Source organism: Vigna angularis, chromosome 7 (genome assembly GCF_016808095.1).
Source record: "Vigna angularis cultivar LongXiaoDou No.4 chromosome 7, ASM1680809v1, whole genome shotgun sequence".
Lineage (NCBI taxonomy): Eukaryota > Viridiplantae > Streptophyta > Magnoliopsida > Fabales > Fabaceae > Vigna > Vigna angularis.
In genome coordinates this window covers 17,995,086-18,022,389 of record NC_068976.1, presented here as the reverse complement: position 1 = coordinate 18,022,389, position 27,304 = coordinate 17,995,086, and the positions used below count along the sequence as shown (strand labels likewise).

The 27,304-nt window shown below is 33.1% G+C and overlaps 4 protein-coding genes across 8 annotated transcripts; 1 reads left to right on the top strand and 3 right to left on the bottom strand.

Moving 5' to 3' along the window:
• Window positions 1-27: 27 nt before the first annotated feature.
• LOC108320165 (monosaccharide-sensing protein 2) lies at window positions 28-6,239 on the bottom strand. Of its 3 annotated transcripts, XM_017551512.2 has the most exons (7): window positions 6,040-6,239; window positions 5,941-5,970; window positions 5,600-5,772; window positions 4,931-5,497; window positions 3,175-4,088; window positions 1,433-1,620; window positions 28-631 (listed from the first exon to the last, which is right to left on the bottom strand). In XM_017551512.2, exons 3-7 carry the CDS (start codon window positions 5,676-5,678, stop codon window positions 187-189), a joined length of 2,193 nt encoding a protein of 730 aa, XP_017407001.1. In that variant the 5' UTR covers window positions 5,679-5,772; window positions 5,941-5,970; window positions 6,040-6,239; the 3' UTR covers window positions 28-186. The 3 variants fall into 3 exon arrangements, with proteins under 3 accessions (XP_017407001.1, XP_052736158.1, XP_052736157.1); XM_052880198.1 differs by having other exon boundaries at window positions 5,941-6,239; XM_052880197.1 differs by lacking the exons at window positions 5,941-5,970; window positions 6,040-6,239 and having other exon boundaries at window positions 5,600-5,907.
• Window positions 6,240-7,926: 1,687 nt separating this feature from the next.
• Window positions 7,927-16,393, top strand: LOC108320166 (calcium-dependent protein kinase 26). Of its 2 annotated transcripts, none has more exons than XM_017551514.2 (9): window positions 7,927-8,144; window positions 8,288-9,134; window positions 9,401-9,544; window positions 9,627-9,779; window positions 10,204-10,319; window positions 10,598-10,765; window positions 12,047-12,271; window positions 12,760-12,907; window positions 15,979-16,393. In XM_017551514.2, the coding sequence occupies exons 2-8, from the start codon at window positions 8,378-8,380 to the stop codon at window positions 12,880-12,882; spliced, it is 1,686 nt and encodes a 561-aa protein (XP_017407003.1). In that variant the 5' UTR covers window positions 7,927-8,144; window positions 8,288-8,377; the 3' UTR covers window positions 12,883-12,907; window positions 15,979-16,393. The 2 variants fall into 2 exon arrangements, with proteins under 2 accessions (XP_017407003.1, XP_052736159.1); XM_052880199.1 differs by having other exon boundaries at window positions 7,942-8,144; window positions 8,283-9,134.
• Window positions 16,394-17,730: 1,337 nt separating this feature from the next.
• LOC108320176 (probable anion transporter 5) lies at window positions 17,731-21,001 on the bottom strand. Of its 2 annotated transcripts, none has more exons than XM_052880195.1 (3): window positions 20,651-21,001; window positions 19,458-19,588; window positions 17,731-19,365 (listed from the first exon to the last, which is right to left on the bottom strand). In XM_052880195.1, the coding sequence occupies exon 3, from the start codon at window positions 19,111-19,113 to the stop codon at window positions 17,824-17,826; it is 1,290 nt and encodes a 429-aa protein (XP_052736155.1). In that variant the 5' UTR covers window positions 19,114-19,365; window positions 19,458-19,588; window positions 20,651-21,001; the 3' UTR covers window positions 17,731-17,823. The 2 variants fall into 2 exon arrangements, with proteins under 2 accessions (XP_052736155.1, XP_052736156.1); XM_052880196.1 differs by having other exon boundaries at window positions 19,461-19,588.
• A 2,345-nt stretch (window positions 21,002-23,346) lies between these two features.
• Window positions 23,347-24,186, bottom strand: LOC108320162 (uncharacterized). The gene has a single exon (XM_017551510.2). The coding sequence runs from the start codon at window positions 24,047-24,049 to the stop codon at window positions 23,615-23,617; it is 435 nt and encodes a 144-aa protein (XP_017406999.1). The 5' UTR covers window positions 24,050-24,186; the 3' UTR covers window positions 23,347-23,614.
• Window positions 24,187-27,304: the final 3,118 nt, after the last annotated feature.

The following is a 27,304-nucleotide window of genomic DNA, read 5'->3' as shown; positions in this document are numbered from 1 at the left end:
AAAATTATATAAATTACGAAATAAGGATTATAAAATCAATTTCAAAAGAAATAGATTATAATCCCAAATCCCTTCCCAGGATGAAGATATTTTAAGAAGTGGGAGGGGTGCTTGAAGAGGAGTAAACCATGATAACCATATATTGAAATCAATTTTATGTTAAAGAAAAGTTCCAATAATGTTAACTCAGCTACCACTGACAGCTTCGGCTTGCTTTGCCCCGACAGAGAAGAACTCGGTTATCACTTCCAGTGGCATGCCTTTGGTTTCTGGAACTTTTAAGAAGACAAACACCCAAGCTATGATGCATACGATCGCATACATACCAAAAACACCACCAAGGCCCACAGAATTAAGCATAACTGGGAGCGAGTACGTGACGATGATATCACATATCCAAAATGTAAGAGCACATATAGCTATGCATAGACCACGAATTCGAGTAGGGAAGATCTCTGAACAAAGGATATTAGGAATTGGCCCAAAACCCATGACGAAACAACAGAAGTAGACAATGACACTCAAAGTTGAGATAAAAGCATTCACACTACTGTTGAATTCTACAAGACTCCCTACTACTAATATCAGAAGAGCCACTATCAAGACGGGGATTGTGGTCAGCAGCAAGGTCCTGCATCAAGAAAAAAACCAGAAAAAGGTAATGGGGAAGTATACAGAATCCGTTAAAAAAAGCAAAACAGAATATCATATATTCACACTACGCAAATATCACATATTAAGGTAACACTCTCTATAGTTATCTCAGATACTTTCATATAGGAACTTAAATGCAAAACAAAACAGCACTTCCACCACAACAAATCCTTATTCACTAGGTTGAATCAACGTACATGGATGAGCTCAATAAAAACCAAAATTGAAATAAAAAATAGAGCAAATTTATTTAAAAAAAAAAAAAAATCTAAGTCTACTACTTATGTTTTCCTAAGTTTTACTGTCAGAGCACTTCGATTTGAATAACTTTTCTCACTAGATCCTTCATCGATCTTCGAACATCCTTGTTTGAATGAGTTTCTATATCTATGGATGCTAACTTCAACATTTTCCAGGATAAAAGCACTCCTATTCTTATGCCTTCTTATGTCAGTTCATTCAGCCCCGGCATTCTTATCATTAACACATTTAGCTTTCTCTCACGTTGAAACATCATTACCCAACATTTACTGCCGTGCTCGCTGTAATTTTGCTTTTGTTTCAGAGACTCTTTGCAATAGTAGTAATTTCAAACGCAATTGTTGTTGAAATACCACCATAAATTGCAAAATATAGCAAATAACGTTCAGGAAAAAAATGCAACGTAAAGAGTTTATCCATTAAAAAATCATCGCCAGGATACATCCACCAATTGAAACAAATCTTATCATTTAAACAAGAAGAAACCAACAAAAAGTTAGAAGAGAAAGATGCATACCTTCTGCCAGATATATCCATGAGCCTCATGGCCACAGCTATACAAGGTAACATTAACAAGGTTGTCACACAACTGATAAGAAAAGACGCAGAAGTAGAACCAAGGCCCAGGTTTGAAAGAAGATACCCAACACCTGCTTGCTCAAGAATTTGAGGTGTATAGTAGAGCACACCATTTATACCAGAGAACTGCAATGTTTATAGAGTAGTGAGATCACAGTCAGCATAGCTTTTTAACAGGTACAATTGGTTAAGATGATCAGTGATTGGTTAATGAATAATCACCTACTCAAGGAGTTGTCAAATAAAAATATATCCTATGTCTATAGTTTCCTGACAATTTAAAAAAATGGCATTTTAATTATCTTTTTCAGGGAAACTAAAAATTGATTAGCATCTTCATCTGTCATTCCAATTAGCAGTCCTACTTGACATAGTAGCTGCATATTCCCAGTCTTTTCCTCTAGTACTCAAATCTGCCTTTAGGAAGAGACTTCGGTACAATGTCAGCATTCTGATGTTCTGTACTTCAACAAATAAGTTGCACCTCTCCATCCCTGTGAACTTCTCTTAAAAAGAAAAACTTGATGTTGAAGTGTTTTGTTTTGCCATGGAACAATGGATCGCTAGCAATACAAATTGCAGATTGGTTGTTTATGTTCTTTGCGTTTGTTCCATGTGCAAGTCTATCATGAGCCTTTTTATCCAAAGAGCTGGCAGCTATATACTCTACCTCTATTGTTGACTGAGCTATTTTCCTCAGCACCATGAAAACAGACTAGAACCAAAGTGAAGCAATAACCTCCTGAGGTGCTTCTGATATCATCGACAAATCAAGCCAAGTCACTCTAAGAATAACCAAGAAGAATGGAACTTTTAACTTCACTGACCCTTATTCCATTATTAATTGTGCCTTTAACATGTTTAAGAATTCTTTTGCTACTTGACATAGATTGTCACTTCATCAACGAAAAGATTTCATCTGGGGACATTACTACTCAGTTTGCTAAATCCAATTACAAGTTGTCGGATATCTTCAACAAATCAATGTGGAGTCCTACAATTGATTATATTTGTAACAAACTTGGGATAGATGTATATTACTACATGGGCCTAGGCCCATCTGTATGCATTGCAATGGTATATATAATATTTTCCTTTGCTGTGCTTGAGACACATAACAATTTCATCATAGGACTCTATCACTTATCTCTACAATACTCCTCTACGGCTTCCCAAAGACCTGGAGCCTCCAAGCAAATTGGGTTGAACTAATTAAAAAGTTACTTCCTCCGACAATACTTTAACCAAAATAATGTCACTCACATCACTTTTCATGTTGCATATCCTAGTTTAATATTTTGTTTAGTAATGAATCTTCTATAATCATTACTGACAAAAATCACTCGAAAACTTAAAATCAAACAGCAATTACATTTGACGCACTAATTGAAGCTCAAAGAAACTATGTATGAACTGAATACGAGGGCATTAAACAAAATCTATAATTATGATGTAAACAAACTGCACAAAAATGTAGAGTCAATATTGCCCTCACAAATTCATTTGTTTTCAATAAAGGGAACAAGATAACAAAGCATCAGTATACATGACAGGGTTACAAAACAGGGCAATGCATGAATGTGAAAGCACAGGAAGGCAGTGTAAACGCATAGAAGCAAAAAAAAAAAAAAAAAAAAAAAAAAGAAGAAGAAAGAAACAGATATTGAAAAGATTCATTACCTGTTGAAGAATTTGAATCCCCACCCCCACAATCAGTGCATGCTTCACTCCAGGCTCAAAAAGATCACTCCAACTTGGTCCTTTTGCAGCTGTTTCGGATGGATGGATCATAGCTGGTCCAACTGGCTGCTGATGCATAAGCTCCTTGTTATAAAGGGCTGACTGACTCACCAGGGCAGCAGCCTGAACAATCTCACCATCCGTTAGGGTCGGTGCATCACCACCTGGAAGGGAAATGAGAGACCCACGTCTAGATCCAGGACCACCTTCTTCGTGTAAATATATTCTCTTGACAACACCATCTTTTTCAGACCATTTCCATGCCAGCTTCCATCCACCACCAATCCCTGTGTTTCCAGAAGCTTCTCCTTGCACAAGACTACCTTGCCTCATGCTACCCTGGGTGGGAGCAGCCATGTCCCTATCCACACTTGTTGCTTGTCGTGAGATCAATGGACTCTGCAAATTGTCATCAGAATCATCGGCAGCAGCATCAGAGACATAATCATCACCCTCCTTGGCAGCGCTTTCTTCATCCCAATCTTCATTCCTAAGTTGATTTCCCCCCACACTAAACATGCTTCCAAAGTGTGGAAAAAGTGCGCTTCCACGCATGCTTCCTGTTTCTGTGAACTTCTCGTGGACACTACCAAAGAGCTTAACTAGAGGGTCCACCAGACCACTTGGATTTGCAATAATGCTTCCCTTCCGAGATAAAAGGCCAATGGAACTTTGTCCAGTGACAGGTTTAGCAATCCAAGATAGACCTTCTGCCGTCCCATACAATTTGATCTGCTCATTTGCGGCTGAAGGATCCTCTGCATTACTGAATTCATTGGCTGGACCAATTATGTACTCTTCTATTGCGGTATCACCCCCAACTCCGAGACCCTCGACAAGTAAAGCCATCTCACCTGATCATTATAACCAAAAGCAATCACCATCCAAGTCATGCATATAACAAATCAGTTGCCATAGTTGAATCAAAAGCAAGTCAACAACAACAACTGGTAGAATCAAATAAATGCACCTACACTGAGGGAATCTACCTGAAAACAACGACAATAAACAATTGCACTACGACTATTCAATTTAAGTTTTCAATATCATGATTTTCAATAGGTTTGAAATAATGACAAATAACAAATGTTCATGCTATCGATTTTAAAGCTTAATTACTTTAGTTTTGTTTTCCCCTTTTATTGATGCATTAAGAACATTTTCAATACAGAGGTTTTAAATCTAAGACGCAGATGTTATAAGAAACTTTCGTTGAAAGTATCTTATATAAGATCCTGAGTCTTAAGAATAAAAAAAAACAATATTCTAATAAGTAAATTAATAAAAAGTTACAAAAGTTACAATATTATTTTTAAACCACTTTATTCAAAAAATTTAATCAATGGCAAATTCAGACGCAGTACTGCAATAACAGTCTATGGTTCGGTAATATTCTCGTTAACTAAGTCCCGTTTTCTGTTTGCATAAACACAAATGAATGTAGCACATAGTTTTTGCTAAATGCGGCAGGATAGGCTCACAGAATACAGTCACTAACTAAAGTTCTGAAAATGAACAACAGAACATCCCGCATCAGCTGGGTTGTGTTTAGAGATGAAGTGACCTCAAAACAATCCTACAGACTTCGAATGAAGGTAGCTAAATCTGAAATGAACTCCAAGGTAGTAAAGCAAACAAATAGGATTAGTCGAGAGAATAAGTAATTGTTAAAGAAAAAGGGCATAACATAACTAACCAGTGACATCTTCCCTGCCACGAAGTCGTTGCAAAACCTTCTTGGCCTCCAGCATCCGGCCTTTACTGACAAGCCATCTTGGTGATTCGGGCAAGAAGAATAGTGTGAGTGCAAAATAAATAAGAGAGGGAATTGAAAGAACACCCAACATGAGTCTCCAGCTTGGGGCGTTGGTGAGGGACATAGCAAACACCATACAGTAGGAAAAGAACATTCCAGCAGAACCAGTAAACTGAGGAAGGGTATTCAGTAATCCCCTAATCTCAGTTGGAGCAGTCTCGGATATGTAAAGAGGTACCAAGGTCACTGCCAAACCAATGCCCAATCCATCTAAAAGCCTTGCAAAGAGGAGAATATAGACAGTTGGAGACCACAACATGACGAGAGAACTAAGAAAATAAAGCAGAGAGGAGATGATCAACATAGGTCGTCGGCCTAGCCAGTCTGACAGGGACCCGGAGCACGTGGTAACCACAGTGGCTCCAATAAGTGACATAGCCACAATTAGACCTTCGATTGTGGGTTCACTTTCCAACTTGAACTCCCTCTTTATGTACAAAATAGATCCTGCATGGCATGGCAGAACCCGGTGAATCGATCAAACACAGTTCAAAAACAATGAAATTGAAGACCTTATGCTATTCATATCCCAAATAAATAAAAAAATACCTGCAATAGTAGCATTATCCCATCCTTGCAGGAAATTGCCGATAGCAGCAGCGAGGGCAACAAGAACGGCTCCGCTCATTCTGCACAGCGCTTATGATTGAGGCAGTGAAAGATGAAATAATTGAACGGATTGAGGTTTGGGTCGACGGTGCAGCGCAGATGAGATCCCTACTCTGAGGTTAAAAAAGAAAAATAAAAATCAGCTTGCAGGCTTGGAGTGAGTTTGAGTTTGATGTTTCAACTTTCAAGTATTAAAATCAGTCTGATATGCATAAAAGGACATAAAAATATAATAATTAAGAAGAAAGTTGGTGCCAGACGAGGTTAGGAGGGTGGTCTACCTCTTCCTTTCTCTCTCTTTTGGATGTATTCTGTAAATAAAATAATGAAGTGAGTGGGCGTAGCAACATTAGCGTATCATATTCATATAGTATCAGTACCTGCACTCTCTACTCGATTCAACATAACGATTCGGCAATGGTACAAAATGATAACACCTATTTCATTGCAACACAATCAAATCAGTCTCTTTTTTCCTGTCAGAATTTCCTCACCTTTCAACAATCCCTGTTTATACAAGAATTCTAAACTTCACCGTGCTCTGCCTTTTCCATCATCACCACCACCGTGCTTTTTAATATTTTGCTGATTCTGTGCCAAATTTGAACTAACAAAATTGGCGGAATATTCACAATTTTTCTTCTTTTTGCACCCCTCTTCCTGTTTTTATCAAGTAGGGCAAGGTCATTATGTTTGAAATTGAGGAGAATTTGCGGTGAGAACATATATGTATGTTGAATCAACATAAATTACGATTACATGTATCTGCATAATCCATTATGTACAAAACAATAATTGATTATGTGTGTCCATAACATATTATGATGCAACCATAATTTATAATACACCTTTTTCTCCAAGAAAGTTCATGCACCTCACAATTTTATGATTTAAAATTAATGCCACACAATTTAAAATCACACAAACACATATTCAATTTTCAGAAGTAAAACGATTTTTATTGTAATAATTACTTTCACAAAAAAAAATTATAACTTTTTACTACAATCCATTACAAAGATATATGCATACATACATTTAAATACAAACATACATGTTCTCAATTAAATTATTTAAAAATCAAGACTAAGTAAACACAAGGACATTTTATTAAATGATTAAATTAAGCAGTTAATTCTTTCTTTTTTTTTCAGTCACCTTAATTACATCTTGTAGAAACTTTTCATTTTTTTTCTTACATTTAAATAATCTCACTTTCTACTTTCTTTTTCCCTTATTTCCTTCCATTTTCACTTTCACACCTTCTTCACTACCCCTTAGACAAGAAGAAGAAAATGAAAATTTGTTTTGAGAAAAGGAAAAGTTCCAAAAAAGCTCATTCCAGAAAGTATCATATATGTTTCAAAAAGGTTGTTTGGAATGAATAATCGAAGGGAAAATAAATAGTGATTTTAGAATTCGTGGGAGTGCATAAAGAAAAAAGCCATGAAAATGGAATGCAAAAGATAATTATTTTAGCTTATAACAACACGTTTCATTTTAGAATGTACATCTCACAATATATTAAAAACATCCATAATGAGATGTGTATAATCTTTAAATCTAAAAATACCTCTTAGAATACACATTTTAAAATAGCTTTTTTTTAATGTATTCAGAAATGTATATCTCATGTGTGGATTAAAAAATATCTAGTAGATCCATATCTTGGAATGTAGTTTTTAGGATTAACTATTTATTTTTCTTTTTTAATTATAACATGATTTTGATTTTTATATTTATCTAAAACTTCAATCACCTTAGGTCAATATATTTAAGAAACGGATTAAGGCAGTAATTTTTGTCTAACAAAATCACGATGAGTGCAATAATTTTGTCCAATAAAGCACGTTAAATCATGTCATTTGTCACACTAAAAGACAATTAATACAATAAAAAAAAACTAAATTCATACATTTCTTAGAATTAAAGTTTAAAATAGAAACAAAAATCAAAATCAAGTTATAATTTAGAAATAAAAAACATAATTAACCATTTTTTAAAAATATATTCCATATTACGTAATTCATAATATATTTTAAAAAATGCCTTTCAAATTATACAACTTGGAATCTATTTAAAAAAAGGGAAATGCAGAGATAATTATTTATCCTCTTATTATAATTTTAATGAAAGATAATTTGGAATTTATAGGTTTTTGGGGGTGCAGGAAGAAACACCCATGCAAAAGGTATGAGGTGAATTGGGCTTTGGGCCCTTTGATCCAGATGCATTGAATTAAAGAAGGAAATGAAAAAGAAAGCCGCGTGATATTTAATTGAAAATTCTCGAAGGAGAGAAGTGGGCGTAGCTGGTCAGCACTGACCTCCGATGTTTCTCGGCAGGAACCAATACCATCACATCCTAAAATTAACAACCAAAAAAATAGAAATATTTTCCTAAACTAATTTTGTGGAGATCTGTCGGAGCAGAAACAAAGAAGCGATTATCCTCTTTCCATTCGTTCGGTTTCTGGTTCCTTCTGGTACGCTCAATACTTCATCTCTTATTTATTTCGGTTACCGTCTTCTTCTGCTGTTACAAGTTTCGACGATGCCATGTTTATATGAAATGAATAATCGAAGGGAATGGGCTTTGACGTTTGATTCTTTATTGTGCTGAGCGCAGCATAGCATAGCATAGCACAGCACAGGTCAAGACGGGGAGTGGAAGCTGATGAGAGATCGTTTGATGAATATATAATAATTGGTTTGTTTGATGGGCAACACATGCCGTGGATCTTTGAAAGGGAAATATATTCAGGGCTTCAGCCAGCCCGAAGACCACTCCAAGCGCACCACCCTTTCTGATCGCTCCGACTCCGAACACCCCTCCTCAGCCAGACAAAATATCAATTCTGCAGAAAACAACAACAGCAACAGCACCGGCATCATCAACAACAACAACAATCCACCCTTCAACTCCAAGAAAGACTCCATCATGCGCCGCGGCCTAGACAACCAGGCATATTATGTCTTGGGCCATAAGACTCCCAACATTCGTGATCTATACACTCTTGGCCGCAAATTGGGACAGGGACAATTTGGCACTACTTATTTATGCACCGAAAATTCTACTTCCAATGAATATGCCTGCAAATCTATCTCCAAAAGAAAGTTGATTTCCAAGGAGGATGTTGAGGATGTCAGGAGGGAAATTCAGATAATGCATCATTTAGCTGGTCACAAGAACATTGTCACCATTAAGGGTGCTTACGAGGATCCTCTCTATGTGCATATAGTCATGGAGCTTTGTTCTGGGGGTGAGTTGTTTGATCGCATCATCCAGAGGGGCCACTATACCGAGAGGAAGGCTGCAGAGTTGACCAAAATTATTGTTGGGGTTGTTGAGGCTTGTCATTCCCTTGGGGTCATGCACAGAGATCTCAAGCCAGAAAACTTTCTTTTGGTCAATAAAGATGATGATTTCTCTCTTAAAGCAATTGACTTTGGCCTCTCCGTTTTCTTCAAACCCGGTAACGCATATTCCTTGCTCTGCTTTATCCCTCTACTTTTCTTTTTAGAACACCGTTACTTTTGTTTCATTGAATATATTTTTATGGCCTTTTCCATCTTCTTTTTTTTAATCTTTAATGCCTCTGAATTTGCGAAAATCCCTGTCTTCCAATTAGAATTTCTTTAAATTTAATTGTCATACCGATTCAGGTTCTTTAGTATTTATTGTTTAGGGGACACATTTTAATACTAATCAGTGTTTGTTCGTTTAACTTATCTGCCTCAGGTCAAGTTTTCACTGATGTAGTCGGCAGCCCATACTATGTTGCTCCTGAGGTTCTCCTCAAGCATTATGGGCCTGAAGCAGACGTGTGGACAGCAGGTGTCATACTGTACATATTGCTTAGTGGTGTACCACCATTTTGGGCAGGTATATCTCAATGCCCATACTCTTTTTATTTCCTGTCCATCGTCTGTCTAATCACTGAATGCTTTGTCCTTTTGGAGTCTAGAGACCCAACAGGGTATATTTGATGCAGTATTGAAGGGACATATAGATTTTGACTCAGATCCTTGGCCTCTAATATCTGACAGTGGAAAAGATCTGATCAGAAAGATGCTGTGTTCTCAGCCTTCAGAACGGTTGACTGCTCATCAAGTGTTATGTATGTTCATCCTTTTCTCTACTGTATCTACTATAAGCAAGGACCGCCCATGCATCAAAAGAACTGTCATTTTTCCTTTTCGGAGTCGCTATCTTGCTATGATTACTCAGTGGATGCTATTTTAGTTGTAAATTGAGGGGGCTGAGCATTATAAAGTTGCTTTCCCTGTGCTACATAAATTTCTCAAGTTATCTTCATTATAAAGATGCATTAGGTGATTATAATTTCACTGGGTGGGCTTGTAACGTCCCTAACAGACTCATCCAAGAGGAAAGAGTCCTCCTATCTAAACAAGTTACTTGGATGCTGATATTTCCCAAAAGCAAAGTCCAGCTTAACTTCCTTAGGTGTTAAACTTTACAAATATTCAAAAGTTGTGTTTCAATGTGTTTGTCTGAAAATGTTCCTTCATGTGCCTGTTTAGGTCATCCTTGGATATGTGAAAATGGAGTTGCGCCTGACAGGGCAATAGACCCTGCTGTTCTTTCTCGTCTTAAACAGTTTTCTGCAATGAATAAGCTGAAGAAGATGGCATTGCGGGTAAGTGAAGCTGATCAATGAATGGATATTAGAAGATGTATGGATGTAGCTCATACACTATTATGAAATAGATAACTCATTCCATTGATGATATATGAAATGCAATTCCTGCCTTTGTGGAGTCAAGTTACTACTATGCACTTCTTGGATGCCAAATGAACCTCACCTTATTAGGCTTCCACACTAACTCTGTTTTCACTTCTCCTTCATCTATTATCTTTTTGGTGCCTGAAACTAGGTAACTGTGGTTATAGTTGCTTATCATAATATTTCTGTAGGTGATTGCTGAAAGTCTATCTGAAGAGGAGATTGCTGGTTTGAGAGAAATGTTTCAGGCTATGGATACCGATAACAGTGGTGCAATCACTTTTGATGAACTCAAAGCTGGTCTAAGAAGATATGGTTCTACCCTTAAAGATGTAGAAATACGTGATCTGATGGAAGCGGTAGGTTGTTGGTTTGGTTTGTGAGAATTTTTTTTTTTTTTATCTAGTGTTTGTGCGTCCATTTTATTTAGATATTCTTTTTCGAATATAATATTTTAAATTTCCTTGTATATTTCCTTGTACTCTGTATGCTTGTATTGTATTCTTTGTCATCCACTCTGTTGCATGATTATTCTCAAAGGACAGGACCATGGCTTGCAAAGAGGTTTAGAAGGTTTCAAAAATATCTGCCTTCTTAAAAAATATTTCATAGTGTATAAAATAAATAAATAAATAAATGATATCAATATATTATTGGTAAACTATATAATGATTATTATTGGTAAACTATATAATGATCATTGTTATATTTTTAAATGACAAATAGTGTACCAAATTTGATCAAATGATATTCTTGAAGGCATATAAGTTTTACCCAGTACCTTGAATAGGTTTAAAAGCCTTGTTTGATAAATAGACTAGGTAGCCACTAGGCCAAAGAGAGATTAAGTTGTAGACCCCTCAATGGCTTCTCGGTGTGTTCCTACCCCTGCTGGTTGCTATAAAAAGTTCCTGAAAAAGCCCATCAGGAAATCCACAACTCCCTCGTAAGACTATTTTTTCCTTTGCCTTACCAGCAGTTATTAACAGGATTGATCCGCTACAGATTCATAGACCCCATACCTCATTCCCTTGACATAGGTTTCATCTGTATTTGAAGTGAGGAAATGCTTCGGATTTTATTTTTCTTTTTGCAATATATTAACCTTTCTTTGCAGCAATCATTTTGGAATTTTTGAATAGCACTGAGTATGCCATTGTACTCGAGGGTATTTTTTATGGTTTAAAGTTTAGGCAAGAGTAAGGGCATTAGGCTGAAATGCCGTGGTACTGAGATTGTCTATTCATTGGTCATTTTCCTTGAGCTTAATGCTCATAGACATCCCCTTGCCCTTAAAACTTTCTTTGGAATTGGTAATGTTCTTGACCACTCTGTTGTGTTCTGCCTAAGATTTTTTTAAGCGTGTAGTCAGTTCGTCTTCTTAATGCTTTCTTAATGTCCTTGTTATATTTGTTTTACTTCTATTTTTTGTTTAGTGTTTCTCAACTCTTGAGGAACCTCATCCTCACCCCTTCTGAATTTTTTCTCACTTATTTAATAAAAATAAAATAACAGACAGATACTATTGATCATGTAAAAGATTTTTAATTCATTTTTCTTTTGAGCTGCATTGCTTGTTCATGTTAAATAAATAATCTCTGATTATATTCCATCCAGCTAAAATGTTTGAACTGTTTCAGGCTGATGTCGACAAAAGTGGAACCATAGATTATGGGGAGTTTATTGCTGCTACAGTTCATCTCAACAAACTAGAACGTGAAGAACATCTTATTGCAGCATTCCAATATTTTGACAAGGATGGCAGTGGTTATATTACGGTTGATGAACTTCAACAAGCTTGTGCAGAACATAACATGACTGATGCTTTTCTTGAAGATATCATTAGGGAAGTTGATCAAGATAATGTAAGTTGTTTTGACCCGTGGTATATACATTCACATTGGAAATCAGTGTAGGATGTTAAAAGTTACTATCACAACATCTTACTATCACAATTATTATGTTCTATGATTTGACAGGGAAATATTTTGCTAAATATTTTGCATTATTAGATATTACTTTTGTTTTTTATTATTGTATCTTTTCTTCACTATAAATAAGAATACTCATGTGTGCACCCAAAACACAATTTATTAAATTCCTTCTTGGTTTCTCTTATATCTCAATATGCTTGATCTATTCATTAATTGTTTTCTTATTGAAAATGTTGTATTTATGAAAATCAGTCAATTAATCAAAATTAGATCATACCTCAAATACACTTTAAATATCAAGTGCTTGACAATTTGACGTGTATGACTCTTTGTTGCATATAAATGTTTAATTGAATTAAAGTTCTTCCATCGTCTTGTGTAATTATGCTTCATGATTATGTTTATATCTTTTGTTTTAGGATGGAAGGATTGATTATGGTGAATTTGCTGCAATGATGCAAAAAGGCAATGCTGGAATTGGTAGGAGGACTATGCGCAATAGTCTGAATTTAAGCATGAGGGACGCATCAAGTGCTCAATAGCTTCAATTGTACTCATTATGTACAGGTACTTTTGTCTTTGGGTAAAGTAGAGCTTCATCACCTTTATAAATTCACCAACATACTTATAATATCATGTGGTAGACTTTCTCTAGTGGTTGGAATAGACAGAGACAATAGATGCTAGTCTCTTTCTCTGAAGTTAGAGTTGTGACTTGATGATGGCAAACTCATAGCCAAGGGTCCTATCACTAGAAATATGGCAAAGCTCCTACAAGAAGAACCATCTTTAGAAGGAGAAACAAAGCTTTGTTTTACTTGGTCCATCATGGAAGATGAACCCATACTCCAAGGAAACACCCCTCCATGCATATCTCCTAGGTTTGGTCCAACCTAACATAAGGAGGTTGCTATCACTCTTTGATACACAAAAAATCATCATGAATTGATTGTTGTCGTTTCCACAATCGAATAGGAGTAGATCGTCTACTGAATGGACAAACCATCTTCTAAAGAGCAGATCGTCTAATGCAAGATTAGACCATCCACTGTGAATTCCAAAATTGCCTACAACATAAAAAGTTATCAAGAATTAAGTATAGATAGGGTTAATCAACCCAAAGTTATCTCCCAACAAATTCAATTAAAATTTCAATAAACCATAACTCAGACATATGCAGAAAGCATAAAATTAGAAAGAACAATAAAGTTGAAAGGGGGTTGTGTTGTATAGGGCATTAAAACAGTGAGAATAAAACAATTAGAGAAAAAATTAATTCTCCTTAAATTGTTCATCATTTATTATATGATTATCATTCATTTAATTACCAATTATTCAAACAAGCGTCAATCAATTTGTTAGACATCTCATGCGACACCAAGCATCTATGTTTGAGATTTCTATTGTCTCAACTCTTGAATTAAACAAACAAGAAATTGTTAGAATTACGTAAACAAGCAAGAATTCTAATTACAGAACATAATTGAATTATCAACAAGTATTCAAAAACAATCCTAAGAGCACAAATTAGAATTCAAAACGAACAGGCGATATACACTATGCTTACTGAATTTGAAGAACACTTGAATTGCAAAAGACCTAATAATTTATTGTGAAATTAAGAAAATATAATTACAAATAAGAAAATAGAAAAGTGGCAGGGAATGGTGTAGAATGTGGTGTGATGAGCATTGGAGTGATTGATTGTTTGTGTGCTTGTGTCCGTCTCTATTTATAAATGTCTCGGGGTAATTGAATATGTTTCAGAGGCGTAGTTTTTGGCTCCGGCAAAATTCGGTTGCAGAGGGTCCAATGCAGCAAATTATTCAATGGGCCTTTAAAGAATTAGACGGTCAATTGATCCACACATCAGATGGTCTAGTCCACTGGACTTGTCATAAATCAATTTATCTTTTCAATCTTCAAAATACTTTATTTCTTCATTCAACTCAAAATCTTAGCTTCTCAAAGACATTGGAATAATCACTAGATCAAGCGTCTATCATCGTCGATAGGTCCATTAGACCTTCTATTGTTGTATTAGCTATAGATGATGTATGAGTTATAAACGCTATATGAGCTTATACTTCTGCTTTAGAAAAATGTTAGAATGTTAAAGAAACATGTATGCATTTTGGACACTTATCATCAGTTCAAGGACGGTCCATCAGATCATCTAGTTAAGCTCAACCGTATGATGAATCTCATCTATCTAAATAGTCTAATGAGGGTTGTCAATCTAAAATGTCTAGCGCTTATCAGGGCTTATAAACTTATTTTAAACAATGATTCTAGTTGAAGCTCGGCTAACCCCACTTGGAAAAATTCCAGTTAAAACATTGGATTTATAATCCAAGAAAGTTATGATTAAATGTTCTAAATGTGATCATCTTCAACTAGTGGTTGGAATAGACTTATAGATAATAGATGCCAGTCTCTAGCTGAGTTAGAGTTTTAACTCTTTGATACACAAGAAATCATCATGAACCTTACGGACCCAAATGACTTGAGTGAAGTTCAGTTATCGCTTCATGACATTTCAACCCTTATTGCCCAATTTATTAGTCTCATTTGTACATGTACATAATATTTTTTGTGATCTGCTCTCATTCTAACATCAACCACTCTAAAGCATTCTGTGTAGATGGCTGCTGAATTTAATCTGTAGTTTTGGAAGTTGAAGTGCCCTGGGTTCAGTTGTCCAGGGTTGTGACAGAATATCTTTACGTGAATAACAGTTATAGCGTTAAAATCTTAAATGTTTTTTTTTTCTATCAATGGTTATAAGTTCACCTTCTCTCTTTATATCATGCACTTTTTCCATTAGAGAAGTCAAATCCTATCTCAGTATCTATTAATAAAAGAGTTACCACTCGTTTGTCCCATTAGAGATGAAAAACTAAAGATAATTATGTATTGGGAAGGCTCTCAAGTAGACAATGATGAAACAAAACGGACATTCTTATTCATTTCACTTTTGGGTGAGGTTAGACGTGTTTGATATTTGAATTTGAAAATCTATAAAGTATTGTTTCTAGTGAAGAATGGGGTGGAGCTAAGATGCAAGTGCAAGCATGCTTAGTCAATGTGCCTGTATGGAAAATAAAATGTCCAAGCACTATGGAGCTGCCTTGTCTATAGCGTATACCATACAATATATATTTGTCTATGATTTTCCGATGAAAAAGATAAATCAGGATGGCTTGAGTTATGAAAGTATAAATGGAAGAGGGCAGCATATTGGCATACATTTGGAGGTGTACGCCAGCCAAATGGCTAACGAACCTTAGCAATTCTATATATGGTAATAGTATTAGTAGATATATAAAAAGATGTAGCCCCAAGGCCAAACTTTGGGGTGCGAGTGAAGCCCTCATGTAAGTACATATTTGTAAATAAATATCGTTCCAATCGTAAATCTTGGTTTTGCTTCTCGTGAAAGGTCTTAAATCAGTTCGTGTTCTGTTGAATAATGCATCCAGAGTTGTCTCTAGATGTAAGCAGTGAGTAATTTTCAACAAGGTGTGTCTTGCATGATAGTTTATATCTTGGCAATTTGCTAAAACTGTATAGCTGCTCACTTTGTGTTGGTCTAAATGTTAACGTCATTCTTGTATTCTGGTATACAAATTTGGCAGGTTGTATGCAGCGAAGCCAGAAAAAGAAAAACAACCGTAAATCTTTACAAAAAATTGTTCATATCCTGCTGGTGGGTCAATCCATGAAGAAGAATCAGGATTGTGGTTGCTCAACACGAGCATCCATGAAGTGTTACATTTATGTGCTGTATGAGTGCAAATTTTTTCTCTTTGTAAACCTCGGTGTTGGGTGTTGCAGCTCTTTCAAGTTGGTCTTCTATTTTTCTGTGCTTTCATGTAGGGGCATTCTGTCTATAGTTTAAGTAGAAGGATTTTGATTTGACCTTTCAGGTTCTTAATTTCACGAATGTAAAGTTTCACACGCGTGACATGATGTATTCGGCAAACTAAGAAGCCTTTGTGAATGATGTCAGAGAACATGCATTATGCTAATGTTAAAGTGACATTGGAAGTATATTATTTTTCAGCTGGCTAAGTAAAAAGGTTTAAGTAGAATTATTATAAAGTCTATGAGATTTTTTTTTCTAAAAGAAAATTAGGGAATTATCTTTTTAAAGAGTCGTTTGCATTAGTTTTTGAAGTTGAGTTGCATATTGTAGTCCCTTTCGCATTCTCATGAACTAATGTGAAAGTAGAAATAAAATCACAATCAGAATAAATGAGTTTGATCCAACTTTTCAGTAGAAACAGGTAGAAAAGGTGGATAATTTTTTTTGGAATTTAATTTAATTACGATGTAAAATATTTCACTAAATATTTCACAATTTCACTAAACAGCGCAATCCATCTTTTCCACTGTGGGTTTAAAACTTCTTTTGAACAAAAATAATTGCATTAACAATGTCATTTCTCATTATGGTCATTGGTGAAATTTCAAAGAATACGGCTTTATTCATTTTAAGAAAAAAAAATGTTTAGAGATATTTTAGGAGATGGATTTAGAAGATTAACTATGTATGCATAGAGAGATTTGCAATGAATGATTAGCGCTGATTTAGGTGCTTTTTTCATCTCTGGGATGCAACGAGATTTGAAAGTAATTATGATGAAAAATATTTTCTATCCCTGATAAAGCACAGATGACATGAAGCAATTACTCCCCTGCCCAACTTTACAACAAACATAAGTATTTTATATAACGTGAATAAGGAAACACTGTTTTGTCTCTATTGACAAAATATTTTATATAATGTTTAAAATTGTTTTATTTTTACATTATACATAATTAAAAAATAACTTTCCTTCATTATTTTTTTTTCATATTACATAATTTAATGTCATTTAGCTAAATTTAACAGTTTGTTATTCAGTAACAATTTTTATATAAACAACCATATTTCCTTTGATTTAACTATTTAAGATAATTTTAAATTATGTAATTAATTTTTTACATATATTAAAATTAATTTTAATTTCAAATTTTTAATAACCTGAATGTTATTTCTTTTAAATTTATAATAACCTAGGGTATAAAAGACATAATTACAAAAATAATTAATATTATTTCCCTTTATTGATTAGCTAATAAAAAACATTTTCTTAAATAGTCAAATTCAAATTAAAATATAAATATAATCTATAAAAATTAATTTCTATTTATTTTTTAAAACATTTTTACAATTAAGTATAACATTTACAATTATTATTTTATATTTATTTTAAGGATTGTAACAAGTATTTAAAATTTGCTATAACACTTTGAAACCTTGTTCTTTACTTGCCAGGAATTGTACAAGCTGAAGAACTAATAATAACAGAAAAAATCATATCCAGTTATAACAACATGACCTCTTCTATCCAAGAATGATATAACATGGAGATGTAATAAAAATTAAATCCCCAGAATAACAACACCTCTTAAGCCATGAAATTGACAAGGCTACTTCAATCAAAAATTCTCTCCCCTGTTGAAAATAGTAGAAATACAAAAGAACTAAAAATGCATAAAAATCCAGGAATGAAAAACACTGTTCTCCAGCTTTCTGGACTTGAAAGATCAGAATTAGCAGCCTTAGCAGCTTCAAGAAGCTTCCCAGTTAGGTCAACGCCCACAATGCCAGCCAAAGTACCCGCAGTATTAGAAACACCCATCACTATTCCAGCGTATCTCGGAGCAACATCCATGTGGTTCACTGCAAATCCAGCTCTGCCAAGTGCCAAGAAACCAAGAGCCACAGAAGAACAGAAGACAGCACCACCAGAAGTTCTGAAACTGGGAATCACCACCAAGGCAAGAGAAGCAACCAAGAACCCTACGGTGTTCAAGAATTTCCTGGTTTTGGTGACAGATAATATTCTCCTGGTGATCAAGTAGTCGGCAACAACACCACCAATGTTGGAGAACAGGAACATGTTGAGATAGGGCAACATTTTAGAGGAACCCATGTCTTGCAGGCTAAGCTTAAGGCCTAATTCAAAGTAGGTTGGGAGCCAGTTCATGAGCACATATAAAGCATAGTGAAAGGTGAAGTTATTGACAACAATAGCCCAAACAGGGAAGCTGGTTAAAATTTTGACCCAGGGGATTTTGGCTGAAAGTACCTTTTTGTTGTGAGAGTCCATTTTTTTATTGATGGGTAAGACTAATTCCCCAACACCAGAAGCAGTGGATTTGGGATCAATGGCATATTTGAACCAAAGTAAAGACCATGAAGCACCCAATGCCGCCTCCGCAAGGAACACAGATTGAGGGCCTCTGAACTTGACCAGAGTAGGAAGAAGAAGCATTCCTAGAGCTGCACCCAGATACATCCCTGAAGTGGTGAGAGAGACGGATCTAGATCTCTCGTGAGGGGGAACCCACTGTGCTAGAACTGTGTGAATGGAAGGGAAAATAAAACCCTGTGCTACACCAACGAGCAAACGAGCAACAACTAAAAGAATAACACGATTGGGATCGAGAGGAAGAAGTGCACAAGTCAATGACCACAAAAGAAACGAAAGAAGCAGGACCCTCCTCCCCCCGATTCTCTGAGCAGCCCATCCTCCGGGAACTTGAGAACAGGCGTATCCGTAATAGAAGGTGGACAGTATAGTACCTTTGCTCGATTGATTCACCCCAGCACCGTCAGCAGCAACGGTGTAAGCGATGGAAAACCCTACTCGTTCGATGTAGCAAACTGAGGTGCAGATGAAGGTCAAAATAACAATCAAGTACCGCACAGGGAGCTTCATTGCCAACGGGTGTAAGTCAAAATACAATTGATTCAAGATAAAAAAAAATGACGAAATCTGAGGGAAGAAGAGCAAGAACAATGATTACCAAGCTCTTGCTTAATCTAACGGCTTTTAAAATATGCCATGGACGCTGCAATCCTTTTGAGCTTCTCAAATTTCCAGTTGAAGATTTGTGTTTCACGCACGAACTTTATTTCGAACGACTGAATTTAAGGCTCTCGCCAATGCAACACGGGTTTGGGAGTTTTCCTGAGGTTTGAGACAACAAATTCTACTCAGTTTATTCCAGAAATGGGGAAAAAGACGGAGAAGGATGGGAACAAGGTAATTGAAGTAAGAACCACTTGCAAAATAATCCCCGGATTGAGACATTAATGTTGCGGGTGACTTGCTTTCCCATTTAAACTGCAATCCTTAATTGAAGTAAGAACCACTTGCAAAATAATCTCCGGATTGAAACTTGGGGCTAAGCCTAGACACAAGGTAAGACGGTCAGGTGGCTATTGTTTGATACAAAGGTAAACAAAGGGAGAAGAAACATTTCATTCCAAATTTTATTTCCACAAAACAGAGTATGTTGACATAAAGGCTAACAACATACCCTTCAAGCATTTTAAGAGAGAAATAACAAAGAATATGATAACTTTAAAGCTAAAAGGCATATAAGCATGGATACTTAAAGCTGCATAGAAGACAAATCACGTGATTCTTTTTTAGTAAATCATAAATCTGCACCCAAAAATTAGAGTTTCATAATATGGCTCATATCATATCATGCTAAAAGCTTTCTCAATAATTAAAATGATTACACCATATCTCTTTCACGAAGTAGGCAACTAAGACAGATCATGTTATCATGCTATCAAAAGACTGTTCTTTTCATTTCACTCAAAAGTAAAGTAAATTCTCTTGGTAACAGTTATATGCAAATTACTGATGCTTGGCTCCAAGACTAACAAATTGATCAGGCATGAGCAACTCTAGCATATTGCAACTTCAATTAGTTAAAAACTCAATAAACATAAAAAAAATATATTAAAAGATAACAAAGCTCTCGTTGAAGTTATTTTAGTGTGATGTTGTCTTCATTATTTACTAGTAATGTCAGCAATTCTACAATTACTCATTACACAAATCACAGAGTAATCACCAAACAAATCACTTATACAAGCAATGGACCCCATTTCACTCCATATCTCTAGATCTCTTTCACTCTTCGTCTTCATCCAAAACCCTTCTCCCAAATATTTCAATGTATTCTATAATTCTTCATTGTTTTATTTCTAAACAAATCCATCACATCAGTATCCATAACCCTATTTTTATACCCTATAAACTCACGTAATCACATATATACAGGAAGAACCTAAACCAATAAACACAGAATGAAGGTGCAATTACAACTACCACTGGAAAACCAAATCATATCACTGAAAATCTCAGAACCCAAACCAATACCAATTCCAAACACAAAAATGCATCAAAATAAACAGTTGTCTTACAATTTTATAATGTACCATTTTAAAAATCTCACCTTTAGGACAATCACAACACTGTCTTTGACCTTCATGGGAGAAGCATCAGCGCCACCACGTGCTCGACCTCCTCAGCAGCGGGTTTGAGCTTCTCAAATTTCCAGTTGAAGATTGTTTCACGCACGAACTTTATTTCGAACGACTGAATTTGAGACCTGTTAAGGCCCTCGCCAATGCAACACGGGTTTGGGAGTTTTCCTGAGGTTTGAGACAGTAATCACAAATTCCACTCAGTTTATTCCAGAAATGGGGAAAAAGACGGAGAAGGATGGGAACAAATATTAGGACTTCGGACTGTATAAGAAATGGAGAAAGTGGTGGCAAAATTGATTTTAGGGTTTCATATTGTATGAGAAAACTAGTTTTAAAGAATACTAAATGATTGGTTTAGCGCGTCCACAAAAAAATATATTAAATTAAAGGTTTTAAGAAAACATTAAAAAAAGTGTTATAGAATAAAGGTTTTATATGTACATAAAAAATGTCTGTTTTTCTAAGACCATGATGTATGCTCAGAAATTAAGGAATAATTATTTATAGAAATTTGTTTAGGAGATTAAAGTATGATGTATTTTCATTCAATAATTGATAACCATAGATTAAAACAAAAGACTATTTATCGTAAAAATAATTTTTTCAAGTGCTAATATATATTATTTTACTGCATCTATAAATACATTGTTTTATTTAAAAAAAAAACATTGCATTTGAAGAAGTTACTTGAAAAACTTCCAAAAATATTAAAAAATTCATTTTACTTTTTCCAAAATTCCGAACAGTTAAATCTTTTAAAATTATTTTTTCCAAAATAAAAATCTTTGTTATAAGATAATCCTGTACAGTGTTTGGTGCACGTAAATAATAAATTAAATAACTATATGATATAATATAAACTATTTTAAATGACCTTTAAATAAAATTACACGTAATTTTCTACAATTTGAATGTAAATTTTATTTATATAGTTACTTTTTCTGAAATCTGAAAATAGTTTAAGTTTTGTAAAATTAATATTATGATTCTATTTTTTCAAAAAAAAAATGTTAGAGTAGTAAATTAGTTTTTAATATTTTAGTTACCATTATATAGAGAGAGAGTTAATCTTTTCTTGATATAATAACTATTCATGTTTTTTTGGTAGAATCAATTTGTCTTATAAGATTTGGTATATTATTCAATAATGTGTTTTAGATTAAGATATCTTTTACCAGATCATTTTTATATATTTCATTATTTTTGAGGTTTTATCTGGTTGAACAGATCTCTATATTAAATATGTTATACAAATTTAGGAAAGCTTATATTTTAAATAATATAAGCAATCTATTAAAACAAATTCACATGAAAATTTTTTATGTGTGACGAAAAGTAAAATCTATAATTTGGTACTTATTAATATTTAAGATTAGGATAAATAATCCGCTCAATATAAATTTTGAGTATACTTTATCTTTCATATAATAAAAAAAAACTGTAATAACTTTGATTTTGTTTTGTTAGTTTTAATCAAATTTTATTAATAGTTAATATAATTAAGCATGTTTTAGTATGTAATAAGTGTAATATGTGACTTAAAGAAAAAACTAACATGAATGTAGAATTAGCTTTAAAATAACAAGTAAGAATTTTAAATTCACAAAACAAAAAATAAAAATAAAAGGTAAAAAACTCATTTATATATACCAAACAATACATAAATAAAATATTGAGAGTTATAAATTTATAAAATAAAATAAAAGTAAAAAGTTATATAAATTTTCAAAAACAAAACTAAAGTGAAAGGATCTTAAAAATTGCATATTAAAATTATTTTTTCTCTAATATACACATAATCATACTTGTTAAAGATTAAACATATAATTAATTATATAAACTGCAAAAATTTAATAAATAAAACTAACTAAATTAAATTTATTGAAATAAAATTATAATTTATTTTATTATATTAAAAGTAAATTATATTAACATTTATAATATATTTCCTTATCTTTTTTATTTAAAAAAGAAAGTATCTTTAAAACAGAAATATTTTCTTTTTATCTTCACTTCCTAAAGAAATTTATATAAAAAGTTAAGCATTTCCTACCTACCACGTGTCTCTATGGTTAGTGTTATAATATAAAAAAACAATATAATAATTCAGTTACCTATATTAATTTCTTTTCTTTATTATTTTCCTTACATCATTCTCATCCTTATACTACAGCTCGAAAGCATGCACTTAGCTATATTTTTTTATGTTAAAAGTTCTTTTAACAATTTTTTTTACGATTTTTTTATAATCGTAGTTCGTGTTTTTCAAATATACATATAATAAAACAATTATTTCTTATTTATCAAAAAGTGAAAAGGAAAAAAAATTATTTAGCAAAGAGTGAAAAAAAAGGGAGAAAATAAATAGTGCACCGACAAAAATCGTATGAATATATATGTGATTTTTGGTTGGTTGGTGTTGTGGTGGTGGAACAGTGTGTCGTTGAGTCATAAACCGCCACATGAAACGGCAACCGCACCACACCGACAGAGATGAGTTAGATACAAATGGCAGAAAAAATGAAAGGAAACAGCAACTTGGGAAAAGAAACTTCCATCTCAGGACATGTAAAACAAAGGATTCACCAATCATTATGCATTCTATGGAATTCTCACTAAAATGAGTTTTACAATTCAAGAGCTTGCAGTGAGCAATTGCAGCTAAAAATAAAATACTCCATTAGGCAATTTTATATATAGCATAGGAAGCCAAGCCACAACATAGATAGAATATTAATGGATATATAGCAATTATACATGCACGTAATTTGCGTACAGTACAGGCTTAGTGTGAGATGGTCCATTGGGAGAAACAATATTGAAGAAACATGAACACTAAAAATTGTACACAAGAAAGAACAAAGGAATAGATAGCAATAGATCTGCAATTTGAAAGACGTAGGTGCACATGAAGCATTACGAGCTGGAATTCAAGAGGAGGTTTGAGGAAGTGTGGCGTGATCAGAAGAAGGGATGAATCTTCGGATCTCAGAGCGCATCTTATAGATAACATGTCTCAGAGTGCCTCTGTTGTGGGAGCCGAGGAGCTTCGTTTCCTGATGGTTCATTTCGAGATCCGCCACAAAGATTGGCTTCCTGGAGAGGATCCAAGCCCAGCTCCGGTCCCACCATTTCCTGATAGAGGTGCCGGCATAGTCACTCATCGATGAGAGAGACTTGGATCTGGGAAACGACCAATACGATGCGCCTCCGCCGCCGGCCGTGGAGCCTTGGATCTTGAGAGACAGAGAGGAAAGACGCCGGCGAAGGCCTCCTTCATTTAGGTTAGAGTTAGAGTCAGAACGCGACACAGGAAGCGATGGCTTTCCGGTGCCGAAGAAACTCCGGTTCTCACCCACACCCATGCTTTCAAGCACTGTTTGGTTACGAAGGAAAGCACAATAAGAAGGTAGGGAGGTAAAATGGAACCTTCGCACCACACAGCTCTACCACAGCCTGTTTTATTCCTTTGGTGGGGTCGCGAGCATTGGGTCATGTGTTGCTATTTTACTTCTTCTCTTCTGTCTTTCTTCACTTTCCAGTTGTCTCTTCTTATGTGGTGTTTTTATTTTCAAGTCAATACTCACTCACTGGATCCAGATCGGACCAGGGCGGTAAAAATCTTTCATCTTGTTATTATCTACATTTTATTTAGCTTAAATGATATTTTTAAATATATTACATATTTCATACTCTTTTTAGGATAGATTTCATACTTATGTCTATATATAAATAAAATTATTTAACACAAACACATATTTTAAATATATAATATGCTAGAAAAAATGGTTAATTATTTAAATTCTATAATAATAACATTAAATATTACATTAATACCTACCTTTATTTTTTTATTCAACAAATTTATTTAATTAAATTAGTTAAAAGATATCTCACTACTAATATGTTGTATATATTTTTCTTATATATTTTTTAAAAAGTATTTTAAATTTGGTTACCTTAGTATATAAGTTAATTTAATAGTTATAGAGTTCTCAATTCCTGAGTTAAATTACACACCCTCCTTTAGTTTTTAAAAAAATACGTGTTTCCCTTAATTAGAATACACTTACGTCTCCTACTATCATTTTTAAATAGACTAGATATAATCCTTTCTGTATTTTTTATAACCGACATTCATCCTCGTTGTATTTTTAGTAATCTAACACGCATATTTTAATTCAAATATTGATGATTTTTATTTAATGAATCGCTTGGATTGAACAGATTTTTTTTATTATATTTCAATAATTTAGATAACGGAACACTTATATATTGGAAATCACGCAATGAAAATAATATTAAGTATAAGAAGTGGTGCCTATATCTATAAATACTTAACAAAAATTATATGAATTTTCACCTTTTATAAAAAAATTGTATGATGAATAATAAAATTTTCATTGAGTATTTATGGAACTAGGTTTTGAAGTGTGGAAGTAGTTAAATTTCTATTATATTAAGAGATTATTTTCCTTATTATTAATAGTGGTATGAAAAATTGGTTATTTTTTTTTATTAATTCATTAGTTCGATTTATGTATTGAAAGTTTTTTTTATGGAGAATTCAAGTAAGTCTATTTTGTTAACAAGGATCATAATAAAAAATGTATACTTGAGAATTAGGAATATTGAGGAGATGCACTAATGTGAAAGAAACTCACTTCTCAATGGAAGAATAATAGAAATTATAGTATGAGTCCTAACTCTGTATTAAAGATAAACACGAGAGTTGAATACTATATAAAGATGATGACCCTATTGTTTTAAGGCTTTTGGTTGAAACTTGTGTCAATATCTTATGTTGATCAGGTTGAGATTTCATTAGTATTATTTATCTTTATAGTAACTATCTTCTAAAAACTCATCATTATGTAAAAAAATTGTGTGTTTACAATTATTTTTTTGTTTGGACAATATATGATAAGATAATTAATTATTCAAGATGGAGTTGGTCACAAATATGATGATTTTCTTTATTAGTTTTTGGAGGTAAGCATAAGGATGTGTTATAAAAAGAAATAATAGATTAGGATAAGATATTTTGAATTATTAAGAGATTCTGATATCTTGGATTTATGTATCAACCTAGTAAAAGAAAAAATAAATAAGATGAAGGTTTGATGGTGATGAATGAAGGAAGTGGAGAAGTAAGAATAGTAACTTATGAAGAATATTTTCCTACAATATTTGGTTCAGAGATATGTGTTGATTTGTGTAATAGATAGGGATGACAATTAGTCGTGTCGAACATGAATAATGTTTACCAATTACTTGATCAGCAACAGAAAAAAAATTTGTTATTTCTATTGAAATCTGTAAACCATTCTCACTTTCGATCAAATTTTATTTGAATATGTTATTGAATTCATTTGAGACGTGAGTAAAACTCATATTGGAGAAGAATATGGTTTATTGTGTTCATTTTTTTGGAACTTTATTTCTATTTATTTTTGTTTCTAACAGGTAATAGGCTCTTTTACTTGGAAAATCATCCAATTACCTCATGGAGAGTTAGCTTCGTCAACAAATGATATAAAGCATTAGCTTTAAAAAAAGATTAGCTTATCTTAGTAAATACATCCAACCAACTCCAATCCTTTTACCTATTAACATAAAAAGATTTCACAAAACCCTTATCCCTTAGTTTGGTTTAAAACATATTGTTGAATTTTAAAAAATCTACTAATATTTACGAATAGTTATAAACATTTAAAAAAATACATTTTATAATTTTTCTAAATAAAATATAAATATATATATATATATATATTAAAATTGAATTTTAATTAAATTTAAACTAATAAAGTATTAATTAAATTTTAATTTTAATTAAATTTAATTTAATTTAATAAAAATATAAATTAAATTTTAATTTTAATATACAAACAAACTAATACGAATAATATAATATTTATACTTTTTCTATTTATAAATAAGTATTAAGATACCTGTTATATATTATCTTTATTCTTACCTGCATGTATTGTTAATATCACTAACAAATATCTATAGGTATTTTTGTTATTCTTGGTAAGTTACATCAAATGTTTAGCGAATCATGGAGTTTTAGTCTTTACTTTGGTAAGAAATATGCAAAACTTGAAGTTGAGATTTTTAAATAATAGACATTTTTTCTTAAAGTCAACATTTTTAAATAATAGACATTTTTTTTACAAAACTTTAAAACATAATTTGTTACATTACACCAATAAAATTTTCTTCAAGTGTCTAAATTTTTGACATTAACAAAATGTCCTTTGAATTTACTTTCATGTACTTCTTTAAAATTATTTTAAAAATATTTTTTTTCTTAAAAATAAAAGTCATCACACTTAAAAAAAATCTTGGACTTTTTGAAAATACTATATTAAAATTAAGATATTAATCTATATATATATATATATATATATATATAATTCTCGTAAATGTATAAAACTCTCTTTAAATTCTATCTAATAATTTCATATCTTTAATATTATAAATTATAAAATCTCGATCATAAAGACATTTTAAGAAAATCTTTAATAAACCATTATCTATAATAATTATCAAGGAAACTGAATTATGTATTTTTTTGGCATTATTTTTTTTATTTTACTGTTTATATATTTATATTA